Source organism: Wasmannia auropunctata, unplaced genomic scaffold (assembly GCF_000956235.1).
Source record: "Wasmannia auropunctata unplaced genomic scaffold, wasmannia.A_1.0 LD336036.1, whole genome shotgun sequence".
Taxonomy (NCBI): domain Eukaryota; kingdom Metazoa; phylum Arthropoda; class Insecta; order Hymenoptera; family Formicidae; genus Wasmannia; species Wasmannia auropunctata.
The window spans coordinates 1,289,040-1,302,293 of record NW_012026854.1 but is presented as its reverse complement, the minus strand read 5'-3'; the positions used below and the strand labels follow the sequence as shown (position 1 = coordinate 1,302,293).

General features: G+C 35.9%; 2 protein-coding genes across 21 annotated transcripts in view; one reads left to right on the top strand and one right to left on the bottom strand.

The window, feature by feature from the left end:
- LOC105452213 (calcium-activated potassium channel slowpoke) overlaps positions 1-6,681 on the bottom strand; it is a 100,094-nt gene extending 93,413 nt beyond the window's left edge. For all 17 annotated transcript variants that reach the window (XM_011693135.1, XM_011693142.1, XM_011693130.1 and 14 more), the window contains exon 1: positions 4,943-6,681. In XM_011693135.1, coding sequence (XP_011691437.1) covers positions 4,943-5,242 — 300 coding nt within the window. In that variant the 5' untranslated portion in view covers positions 5,243-6,681. The remainder of the gene's footprint in view (positions 1-4,942) is intronic.
- Positions 6,682-9,779: 3,098 nt separating this feature from the next.
- On the top strand, positions 9,780-13,142 carry LOC105452212. Of its 4 annotated transcripts, none has more exons than XR_974696.1 (6): positions 9,780-9,922; positions 11,596-11,743; positions 11,845-12,019; positions 12,147-12,214; positions 12,312-12,740; positions 12,910-13,142. XR_974696.1 is itself a non-coding variant. In XM_011693125.1 (5 exons), exons 2-5 carry the CDS (start codon positions 11,603-11,605, stop codon positions 12,369-12,371), a joined length of 444 nt encoding a protein of 147 aa, XP_011691427.1. In that variant the 5' UTR covers positions 9,780-9,922; positions 11,596-11,602; the 3' UTR covers positions 12,372-13,142. The 4 variants fall into 4 exon arrangements, 2 of the variants coding, with proteins under 2 accessions (XP_011691427.1, XP_011691428.1); XR_974697.1 differs by lacking the exon at positions 12,910-13,142 and having other exon boundaries at positions 12,312-12,491; positions 12,571-12,586; XM_011693125.1 differs by having other exon boundaries at positions 12,312-13,142.
- Positions 13,143-13,254: the final 112 nt, after the last annotated feature.

Here is a 13,254-nt window from a genome sequence, read left to right as displayed (position 1 = left end):
AAATAAAGCCTCAACCAGAATACACAAATTGGGGTAATAACCGTAGACATTAACTCTTAACATAAAAAAAAAACAATGGAGAACGTAGCTACGAAGTAGATCGTACATCGCGTAAATCGCGGATACATAATTCATACAGTTGTCTGTTGCGTGATTATTTGTCCGTGCGTTGTGCCACGCTATGACAATATAAATTCTATTCTTATCAATATTTTCCACACGCATACTATCATTTATGGTGTGCATAAACGCCGGGAGAACTATTGAGGAAAGTCCGGTTAAAAAAAAACAAAAATTTTTTAACCGGTAAGTCCAGTTTAACGGGTTTTAAAACCCGTTAAACCGGACTTATCAGTTAAAAAATTTTCTCGCTTGTGGCGCGTCAGACGATGAATATAGGGCTCAGCCAACAAGATAAAAAGTTGGCGATCGAGGGAAAGTTTAAATATTCGAGAAGTTTTTGGCTCGGAATAACGGGTAGATACGTATTTTACTATTTCCCGCGACAGCCAAAAAACCGAAGTTGATACGTCAAAGAGGATCAAAGCTCGATGTTTCATTTCGTTCGCAAGCATAATGAGCCTTCGCGCAAGAAAACTAGAATTCGATATAATCACGCAAAAATGAACGAATATGGAACGTGACACAGATAAATATCGTTAACGAGAAGCTGGTATGAGTAGTCTGCCAAATTCTGCTTTTTCTGATCCTTCTTATCAAGCACTTTGTAAATAAAGTTGTTGAAAATAAATTTAATTAATTGGCTATCAAAATTAATCAATTAGCATCTACATAATTTCGTTGCGTTGCATTATTTATTCAAAGACTTTATTAAATATTCAGAAGGTAGAAATAATTTCGCATTTTAATCGATAACTTTGCTCATATCAAACTATGCATACTTACGCTTAAACTTTATTTTAATCTTAATAAACTATCAAAAGAATACATCAAGATGTTACAGAATTGGAATACATCAAGATGTTATATTAAGTCCAAATATGTTACATCTTTTCGTATTTATTTTGAGGTATTTTAAAAGCGTAGGTATTTTTTTTATTATTACTTCCATTTCACTATTATTACTCTATAAATGGCAGTAATATCATAAAATGTCATGCATGTTAAATGTCCCTCAAAATGAAATTATTCAATTTACTTGCAAATGTCACATAACTAAATTTGCAGGGGTTAAAATTCTATCAACTCAAAAAATATTAAAAAATGACATTTATACAGCAATTCTCTACGGGAACCGCGTTTAGACGGCGTAATTTTTCATGAATTATACTTTGCATTTCTGTAATTTCTTGCTGCTAGAATAAAGCCGAGAACTCTGCTGTTTCTAATCCCGGTGCGACCCGAGGTCACGAAGGTCGATACAAGTTCAGTTTCAATGGCGCCAGCGCACATGCTGGAATCAACTCCCAAAAATCATGCCATAATATGGGTTTACATCGTCTAGTAAACTTTCCCGAATATGTATTTGCCACTCGAAATTTAGATTGCTTAATTAACATACGAATAGTATAGCCATGATGGTACTCGATCTTAAATACCGTGGATTACGTCACGAAAGCCAATTGTCGCTAATGTTAAAAAACGCATAAATTCTGTCAACGTAGTAATAATGTAGTATAATATATGCGATCTTTCGGAAAATAAAAACAGTGTGGTTTAAAACATTCTTCTCATTCAAAATTCATTATTCAATCTTTAAAAACGAGATGACTTTCCTCACTCATCTGATATTTTTGCATAAAAATTAAAAATTTAATCTATTGATGAATTGTAGCGTTGTGTAAAGAAACAATATTTCATTTTTCAACGTTTTTAATATACAAATCGCTTGACCTGAATCCCATTTCATGAAAACAACTTTGTAGATTTTTCTTATCTTTTTTCTGCTTTGTACTTTTCCTTTGCGTAATATTATTTTGCATCTTGACTTGTAAATGAAGATTAGAAAGTGTAAACTGAAAAAGTGAAAATAATCAACATTAACTTGGTCAATAAAATTTTTATCGCGAGGAAACTGCGTTCAAAAAATAGAAATGTGTCTTTATGATTACAAATTTCTTTGTCATTTATAAAATTAATAAATTTTTTTGATAACATTATTATTATGGCAAACTGTAAATCCTCTCCATCAGAGTTGTGAAAAATGTAAAATGTTGCAGGCTCGCTGACCAGCAAAAAACCTGTGCAATATTTGACCACATTAATTTTATATGGCTAATGACCAGCACGTTGCAGACAGGAACCGATTGTTAATTAATCATCAAGCGCATCTTAACACGATAATTACTAATAGATGTTAAATAATTTTATTTATTGATCTATCTTTATTTATCTAGAAATTTTATTTATTTTAGAACTAATTTTACAAGAATAATGAAAGATTAGAAAAAATTAATTTCTCTAAACATACATATGTAAGAAACATGTATTATTTAAAACTGTTTATTGATATTATTAAGTTGAAATTTTTAGAAGTTTAAAAATTTAGAAATTTTTCTTGTTTAGTGATACAAAGGAATTGACATCATAGTCAGTCATTTCATCATCTTTTATCTTCTTCAGAGATAAAATGATATATTTTTCTCGTAACTACATAAAAATATAAACGAAGATTTTTAATAATATAATCTGTTGCACGTTTCGGCGAAAAACGTAATTAAAGTTTATTTAAGGATTAAAGTCGATAGATCCAAAAGGAAGAATCAATTTCCGGATCAGAGATTATTACAATATCATTCGTGATTTCGAGTTGCAGCACATTGTAATCTGGTCGCCAAACAAACAACGTCTTATTCATCATAGAGAATATTAAAATTGTTTCGCCGATGTCCTCGTTATCAGTAAATCGTACTATCGATGGTGGCTTGCTGTCGGCCGGGATTGAAATCCGAGATCGGCAATATAGCGAAGTTCCTATTATTCACAGTCGGAATTGTAATTGCAATCTGAACTTCGTCGACTCGATCTCGCATGGTCGACTGCAATCTGTCGTCGGGCTCGCGGCCTCCACGAGTAGGCTAAGTTTCCGCAAGGGCACGACATCGATAACTCTGCGTCATCGCAAAATACGGAACAAGTGCACGATCTAATTTTTTTTCTTTTTTTTTTCACAGCGAGCGGAGCAGAAGCCACAAGAGCGTCGCGTTATTTCTTCGTCGCAATCCCGCCGAAATTACCCTAACGCGTAACATCGCGACCGTAAATCGCGAGCCGTTCTCCCGATTTATGCTCCTGATAGGACGGAGATGCTTCTCATACCGCCTGACTATAAAATTTGAATAAAGCCATTCGTAAATTGCGCGCAGCCTTCCCGCCCGACTTAACGCATTCAACCAGAAGCCAGGGGGCGAGGGTGTAAGAAGAGTAGCCAACCAGAGGGCGGCTACCCGTGCAAAGTTCAAGGGGCAAATGTATTCGCGAGCGCGCGTCGAGCGCGCCTCCGAGAGGCGATCCAAGACGGAAGCAGCGAGAAACGAGAAGGAACCCGAACCGGACACGATGGCGAGGAAAATGCACTTTCAAAGTGGAACACGCACTGCGTAGAAGCCACCCCTTTACACCTACGGGACCGTTGCCGTGTCTGGTTCCACGAACGAAAACTGGGTCACCGGCCACGTACACTCGTACTCTCGGTACGAGCTCGAGGCTAGGCGTCTCGTGTGCGCGCACGCGCGCGTACACGTGTAAGTGGCCGCGAATCTACGTGTATACACGTTTCGCCACCAGTTCTCACCCCGTAGCACGTCCGGGATGCGCGACGTCAATCCTCGTGCGTCCGGGTAGGGCACCGCGGCGCGTGGTACGAACCGGGGGCGGGCGAGTCCTCGATATCGAAATTCCTGCCGCGATATCGTCCAGCAGAGTCAGGATCGAGATTGAGACAGAGAATGAGAAAGAGAGAGAAAGAGAGAACACTTTCAAAGCCGAATTAGATTTAAACGACAGTTTAATGCCGACCCGAATTTTCGGTAATGGCGTCTCGTGACTGGCACGAATCTGCACGGAAACAGTTTTAATCACTACGTCCCTCTGTCCCGTCTCTCCCCCTTCTTCATTCCCAATCGGCACTCTTATCGGATTTTCTTTGAAATCGGTTTTGTACTTTCTTCAACGAATGACCTATTTAGCCGAATTGTATTTAATTTTCTGGAAATCCGATTACAAACATAATTCAATAGTATTTCAGTGAAAGAATTATATCGAGTTCGATAGATGTAGCTTTGCTGTGAGAGCAAACTTTAAATCGAAAAATTATTACATGGATAAAAAAATTTCCCTGTTATTTTATTAGCTATCAGTTGTAAAATTAAATTAATTTATGACTGTACATCGCTATATTAAATTGTCAAACAGGTTTAACATAGATCGTAAATGTTATTCTGTTTGTAGCGGTTTCAGAATTGTTTTCTATGTAATAAATATTAGTCAAACGACTTGAAAGTCATAGGAATATGTAACGAACTCTAAAACTAAAAGATTCCACAGTGTATCTATCAACACGGGAAATCATATTTGTGTTTATTACTGGTATTTATCCTTGAGTGATAGAGCAAGTAAAACTAATATATTCGTTAAAATTCTTTATATTTCAAATTAATACAGACTATTATTTCTTTGTGTAATATTTCTATTTTTTATGCATACCAATCATTTCGTTCTCAATAATAATATATTAAAAATTATCAAGTATTTATTAAATGTTGCAATAATCTTTAATTTTAAATCGGCTCATAGATAAAGAATGCATGCAGGGCGTATAATATAGGTCGTTGCAAATTACTGTATAAATACTATTCACAGTATATTATATGTGCCTTTTATAATTGTAATTATATATTTTTTATCAGTGTAATGGATCAAACACAGTCCTGTCGCGCCAAGAAGCACAATAATCATTTAAAAAAAAAGTAGAAAATCTCACCAGGATACGTCCAGTGGTGGTCTGTCCGGAAATCAGCTCGCCGGCCCAGTCCTTGGCTTCGGTCATAAAAGTCCCCTCGAACTCCTTGTTCTGCCGGGCCGTCTTCTGCTCCTTCTGCTTCGGGTCATTTGGAGAGAGCTCGGGCTCCTTGCGACAGCAGAGGAAGGCGAACGCACGCCAAAGAAGCACGATCAGCAGTCCGGCGAGGAAGGTGAAGATGCTCGACAGCAGGAAGCACCACCATTTCCGCTCCTTGAGGCAGTCTACCGGGGGCTGCACGGTCGTCCCTTCGGTCGTCATCCCGGCGGATCTCTGCTGCCCCCGGGTCACACATTCACCGGCGACTATCACAATCACAAACGGCAGCTGCGGCAGCCAGTAGGACGCACTTTATGCGCTTCATAATTTCGCGCCGCCCCCGGGAGATGCGCGACACGCGCTAAGAGGGACCCGTGTGCACGGCCCGCGTCCTCGCGATATGCAGCTACCGCGAGCTTCTTCCTTCCTCTTTTCTTCTTTTGCGAACGTGCGCTGAGTTCAAAGAGAAAATCACCGAATCTCTTTTTTCCTTCTTCGTTTCTGCTCACCTGCCACGCACACTCGCTGACACTCAGAGCTCGTCTTCCACTCTCAGCCTCTCAACCTCCCCCCCTCTCTCTCTCTCTTTCTTTCACCACCTCTCACACTCTTCCTTGCTCTCCCCTCCTCTCTCTCTTCCTCTTTCTCTCCCTCTCTTTCTCTTTCTCTTTCTATCTCGCCGTCTCTTTCTATCACCCTATTACAATCTTTCTTCAATGTCGTCCAATAAAGTCTGTACTTGTTTGCCGCCCCCTCCCCCCCCAAAAAAGTGCCTTTTAGCTTATTCTCAAGCACCTTTTAATAAAGAATCACTCGATCAGCATCGTTCTGATCGACTCACTACTGTCCGACTGAGGATTCGCTATCCCCTTCACAAGTCTACCCCGAGGCAAATGTATATACGTCTCTGCTGGACACGCTAGAATCACCGAATTCCGAAAACGGCGTCCTCAGCGAAGGCGCTTCGCTTTCCTGTCCACGCAGCTATCGCGGTACGCGCAGTAAACCAGCCACGAACACCCGATCCTGGTGATCCGAGGGCTTGCGCCGTGTTGATTCGCTCTCACCACCCTCGGCGGCAGCCGCTGCCGCCGCCGCCACTGATGCCGCAGGTGTGTATCGCTTCCAGTTGGAGTCCGTGATCGAAAGGGATGGCCGGAGCAATAGGGAAACAGGCAGGAGACACAACTCTCACTGAACGCACTGACTACCGCGTGTCACATACGCGCGCTCGTACGAATGCACACAAGTACGCGAGACGTGTTCTTCCCGTTTTCTCCTCGCTTATATTTATATATACTCCCTCTCTTATATGTATTTATTTATGTATACATATATATGCACATATATATGTATACAATTGTATTCTTTTTATTACTTTTTTTTTTAACAGTATAAGTGCGTGTAGCGGTGCGGACGTAGCAAGCGCGGGTCGCGATCGCGTATGCGAACGAAACGCGAGCGAACGATGCGCGATGACGACAACGACGCGGACGACCGTTTTATTTTTTCCTCTTCTTTCTCTTCTCCCTTATATCCGTGCGTCCGCGCGCGCCCGCTCCTCTTAACCTAATCGGCTGAGCACCACCGACGGCGACGACGACGACGACGACGACGACGAGGACGACCGAGTGTCCCGACGACCATACCACTGCTCCACAGCAATCAATACGCAACAATGGACCAGGACCAATAAGCTCGGAGCTTTTCCTGACGTAGACGCACGCTCTCTCGCTCTCAGCCTATCCCCTACCACCCCACGCGGCCAAACTGGTACGGGCGCGATACTTGCGGGGGCGCCACGCGCGGCTGCGCTAAACGGACACAACTACTTGCGGGAGTAACGGGGGTTGTGCTTGCATGAGGCGCAACGGGGGTGCGCGCGCTGAAAGGCGCGCGATTATTTAACCAAAAGCTCGCATTTTTGTAAGAAAATAAAATCTAGTTAATTCCTGAGATCTTGTCCGTTATCACAAATATTACTGCGTCGATACGAGAAGTAAATATATTTACATAAACGGAATTAAATCATGTTTCAAAATATTGATTAATAAATATAGATATATTTGTATATTTAAATGAGAAAAATATACAATTTTTTATTAAATTTTTTATTAATTGACGAGTTTGTTAATTAATATATCTTAACTTTTTTTTTATTATTGTAATGGAAATATTGTAATGACTAAAATAGTCATTTCTCATAGTACAGTCTCTTATTAAAATCTTAATTTCAGTGTATATGTGCATAGCTTACATTTATTAGAATTATAAATTTCATCTCTCGCTATAATTTATAAAAATTGTTATTATTTTTACATTAAATGAATTTGAAAGGGACTCCTTACATCTGTGATTTAAAATTTTTGATTTTATTTCTTAATTTTAAGTATCCATTGATATATTTATTATTATCGGATATATACAATTTAATATACAAAATAAAAAAAATTAGCTTGACAATTTTTAAATGTTAAGTAAAAGCTTCACTTTTTGTTTCTTTAAAAAATTGATCTTTGACTAGGAAAGCGCATTGCGATCAAACAATTTAGCAGTGGCGTTATCTATCTCAAGCACACAAGTAACAGAGTGAAGTTCCGATAACAACGGCAACTGTATTGTTTCTGATGATAAAACTGAAATGCGTAAAATGCAAAATTTGTTAAATTATGTGCACATTTGAAGAAAACTGCACAAACAGCTGGATTTTTATACAGCAAATATATTTATTTAAAAAATGTGGTTAATATTACTGATAAATATTCAAATATAGGAATTTAAGAAGATATATTATCTTTCTTTTAAATCAGCGATATAAAGATTTGTAAGTAAATAATTAAAATTTGGATTAAAAAATCTTATTAATAAAATTACACTAATATTTATCTTTATTTATTTTTTTGTGCTGAATAAATTTGCAACTATAACTTGAATAATACCAGAGAGAAACCTGAGAGAGGACATGACGGCTTTCTGCATGTTATCTCAAAATGCTCTCGTGCACTAACGTCCCCTGAAGAAGTGGATGTAAATTACATAGCAACATTCACTTATCTTAACACAATTATTATACGATGAAAGCAAATCAATCTGTAGAAGTTCTTCCCCTGCCGACTCTAGTCGGCGGTGGTCGGTTTTATTTTAATAAGGTTGCTCCAATCTTACCGAATATCATTGCAATTAAGTACATATTAGATTAATTTGACTTCGCATTCTTTTATGATTAAAATATTGATTTTTATATTATAAACTCTCTAAAATCTCTAAAATTAAAATTTTATCTAGTAAAAATGAATCAACCTGTAGAGGCTCCACCACCCCCGCCGACTCTAATCGGCGGTCCTCTTTTCTTTTGAATGTGTGCTTTTTTTATATTTTTTTATTTTGTCTCATTATAAAATTTACAAATAAAAGTGTATAGTGTTACCGCAGAACGTTACCCGCGGTGCAGAAAAGTGAATGTTGCTATGTAGTTTACATCCACTTTTTCAGGGGGCATGTTAGTGCACGAGAGCATTTTTAGATAACAATCAAAAAGCCGTCATGTCCTCTCTCAGGTTTCTCTCTAATAACACAATACTATTAAAGACCGATAATCTTACGATAAAGTTCATGTGTTTGCTAAAATTTAATTACTTCAAAGTAGAATAATAATTAACTAATTGTTCAGATATTAACAGTCGAGAATTGCATATTAATAATCGATAATGTAAATATTTTTTAATTATTTTTAAGAAGACATGCCCTGAAAGTTGACATGCTCGCATTTTAAGTAAAGCCAATCTACTAGCGCTTCAACGTGCACAAAACGTGAATATTGAACTACGTAGCTAGGGTAACTGTCCCTATTAGTGTGCCCTGTACCTATTAGTGTGCTTTTATATTTAAATATTTATAAAAGTCAAAATATTAACTTAATAAAAAAATACTTTGTTTATTTATTTGTATCAATTTATTTTTATGACTTATTTAAATATAAAAGCACACTAATAGTTACAGGGCACACTAATAGTGACAGTTACTCTACGTCCACAAATATATTTTCAACGGATAACAATACGTCCACGTTTTTCAATTCTTGTTTTTCGTGCCTCAAAATAATTTCCTATAAGAAGTAAAAATTAAATACCAAAATATGCGTTATAGAATATATATGAATTGTTATAATCTCGTAATATTTAGTGTTTTATAAATTCATGTTTTATAGGCGCATTTACAGCTAAGAAAACAATTTAATTACGTCTACTATCTTCTCCTTGTCTCCTTGTCTCTTGTTCTTTCGAACCAAATCTCGTATTTAATTAATCAACGATCATTAATCACGAATTAATCACACGAAGCTATTCCACTATTTTTAGATATTTATTTCTTGTTAATAACCACATTACCACGCAATTTTTCATTGTTGAGACATGATTGCACACGAATCTTAGCGGTCAAATTGTTAATCTTTTTTAGCATGGCGAGAATTCTCAAGAAAGTAAAATATGATAAGATAAATGTGGGATGGCAAATGTAAATGAGGATGAGTGTAGATATATCATTTACATGATCATTCTTTTTTTAATGCAAGCTTTATTTTTTATTATACACGTAAGTAATTATAATAATCCTAGCTCGCTACAAACATATTGCCAACGAATAGTGAGACAATGTAAGAAGCAGTTGGAAAATCAAGAGGTAAATCATTCAAAAACGGAATATACGTGACTGAGGTCTGCTAGTACTTGCTTTACTGCGCATGTGAGAACATCCCTCTGCATCCCCTAAAGCACTGGTCAAGACAGGTTATACATCGTTATTGATCATAGGCACAATATTATTTGTAATGTAACAAATGCTACGAAAATGTGTAATGTAAATATGATTGTGCAGGCTATAGCCACAGTATATTTTTTATAAGTGAGTACTTTATATTGTCATTAAGTTAATTTATATGTAACAGTGTAGTTGGATCCAGAACACATCACTTTGAAATCACATATAACCTGTATTCGATGATTTTAAAAGTTATTAAATAATTTTGTGTTGTAAATTTATAATCAGCTTTAAGCTTATTACGAATTAATATGTCCTTGTACTATAAGTTTATAAATATAATAATAAATGTAATAATAATACTAATTAACATTATTGAAATAAATACGTAAAATATTGTATATAACGAAATCAAATATTTTATGTGCCTATTAAAACAATTTAAACACAAATATTATAATACGTATAATGTCTAAAAAAAATGTTAATCTCGCGAAATAAAGAGAATTATAAAAAAGATTTTTTACTTTTATATAATCTTATATATAAAAATACGTACAAAAAAGGATTTTTACACTTGTCTTAAATTTTATGTTATAACTTTGTGATTTTATTTTTTTTCAGGTTCTACTATTTTAGCTAAATGTACATGCAAGATCGTGTTACATTGTGATATATGAGATCGAAAATATGACATATAATGCAATTAGGAAAAGATTTATAGCACAATTATATAAAAATGGACAATGTAATAAAAATGGATTATGTAATAAAGAAATTTAAAAATACTGGAGATAAATGTGTGTAGAATAAAATGCGTCTAAGAAAATCTCGTGGAAGTATCTATCAACCAGCGTACGCGAAGTGTCGACAATTATTCAAAATACATCTCATAGATTAGATATTCCAAAATCAATCGTCGACGAAGATTTATAAATATAGATATACATAAAGAAAGTTACGGTATACAATAAGTTGTAAGTTATATTTGTTAGAGTTGTGTTTTGATATTTGTATAATATTTTTCATAATTATAGATATGTAATAAAAACATTACAGAACGTTTTTATTTAAGTTATCCTTATTTTATAAGATATAACGAGAAATAGCGATTTTTTGAACATCTTGTATAAAGGAGGTAGCCGAAAGATCTACAAACTTTAAGAATGAATTCTATACCGTAAATGAGTAAAACAATAAGAAAAGATATATAAAACAAAATTCTGAATGGTTTTGTTACACGGGTGATTATTTAATATAGCTATTTAAAAATGAAAAATCACATAATTCTTTTATCATTAATACAAACGCAATAGTTTTAAATCTGACAAGAGATGTTTATAATGTTCTCGTTTAAACTTAAATAATAATTTTTATAACAGAGTTATGAGAATATTTTTATAATTCTATTAAGAACATTGCATTTACTTAATCTTACTTTTACATTTTTTTACACAGAAAGATTTTTACATAGAAATGTATATTTTGTTTCGGTAAGCTTCGCTCTAAACGATATTATTTCTGGCTTCAGACAAGCTCACAGGCAAAAATGTTTTTACACGCAGAGGAGTTAAAGTTAACGCTAATCAAATTTTGATATTAGAATAGAGAATACAAAAAAAATTCTATTAAGGAAGATGTCAGATATTCTTTAAAGAAAGATTGAGGAAATCGCGACTTTACTTGAACGATAAGATCGTCACAGCATAATGAATAATAATGAATCATGATGAATGATATTCGTGTCATCATTGCTGTGATGGATTTTGTGATGCGCGCTTTCGCAAAATCTAACGATCCGTGATCTGTTTATATAGATCTTATATGATAAGTGACTTTGCGCATGCTGGAACAGCTGTGAAAAATGAGAAGTATATATTAGAGGTGGATGCTGCTGTGGGACGATATTTATTTGATAGATATAAAGGCGTGCTATTTATTAGCTGCGGAAAGGACGCTAAAATTGTACGTGAGTATATTATCTTATCTCTGTATCATTGTCATGATGTGAAATGTATGGTATAACTTATCGTCTCAATATGATGCTTGTGCGTTCCTTTACGAAGGAGTTGCTCGAGTTGTGCGAAGCCAACTTTGATCGCATTGGATCAAATTCATCGGACGATGCAACTGCAAGATGTTTACTGCGCCGATTGTTCTGGAATCTCGATCGAAGGACGGCAGTTGAGGATTCTCCGATGATTCTACGGATGAAAGACAGTACGCTCGGCTGCTCTTGTGGTAATTTTAGTTTGGTCATTAAACACCGGGTACTTTAATGCGCATAGTCACGGCAGTTAGGTCAAGTAAACGAAGCCAAGCAAAGCCGCATTCTGCCGTAAAGATCATCATACCTAAATATTTACAGCACCGTCTGCTGAACGTCTCATTACACTCGGTTGTTATATCGACATACATGCAGGTCTTCAACATGGTGTGGGTATTACGTTCAAAGATAAGCGAACGTTAATATTTCTAATTAATAAATTATAAATAAAAATGTCGTATTAACATCTAATGTCTTTTGTTGCAGCTCACGACGGCACGAAGCTGTCCAGTAATTCAATCGTATGCTTCAATCTTCTACGGCTAGCGATCTATTTAGATCGCAGTGAGCTCAGGAATAAAGCTGAACGTATTCTGTGCACGTTCGGTAACAAATCTATCAGTCCGATTGCGTCTTCATAAATGAGATTAAAATCGAATATCCGAAGTGCGTGTCTCTTATCGCTAACGATAGAATTCTCACGAAACTTTAGTTGCCCTTGACATATTTCAGTTCTTCTGTCCAGATTTATACAGCGAAAAAAGCAAACACCAAAGAGACGTTTGAAATTCTAAATTATCAACGTGAGATTCTAAATTATGTATGTCTCATATCTGAAAGAGTGTTTGAAATGAGGAACAAGACAGCACGTTGTTGCTAAATAAATTAATCATTAGCAAAATAAAAATATAGAAGGTACATATTTCTATCATTTCAAGTCGTAACTACCTCATTTTCGAATTAAGGAGGGATTTTCCCAATTATAAATGGCAAGACTGAGCATTATAAGATTGCGATGCACATCTTCCGCGTTTTTACCTAAAACGATTTACTATATTAAATAATTCAATTATTTAACTTATAGCTCGGTACACTCAGTCGCTGTAATATCGTGAGTCAACCGCTCTGTTGTATTCATAAACACGAACGGATTGATAATGTGTCGCAGCTGAATAAAGTAAATACATGACTGTAGGTATTTGGTGCGATATATAAACAGCAACGCAAAAATCCAACGTTCCTATACAGCACCTATATATTGCATTGTAAGCATTTATCTTGATTTTGAATAAAATACTGCAAGTGTGCAAGAAAAGAGATAGGAGCATCTCTTTTCTCTCCCTTTCTTTCTCTCTCCTGCTTTTTTCCCCTAGCTATATCTTATCATTAACCTCCCGAGAAGAGTGTTTCGCGAAACATCAAATGCCGC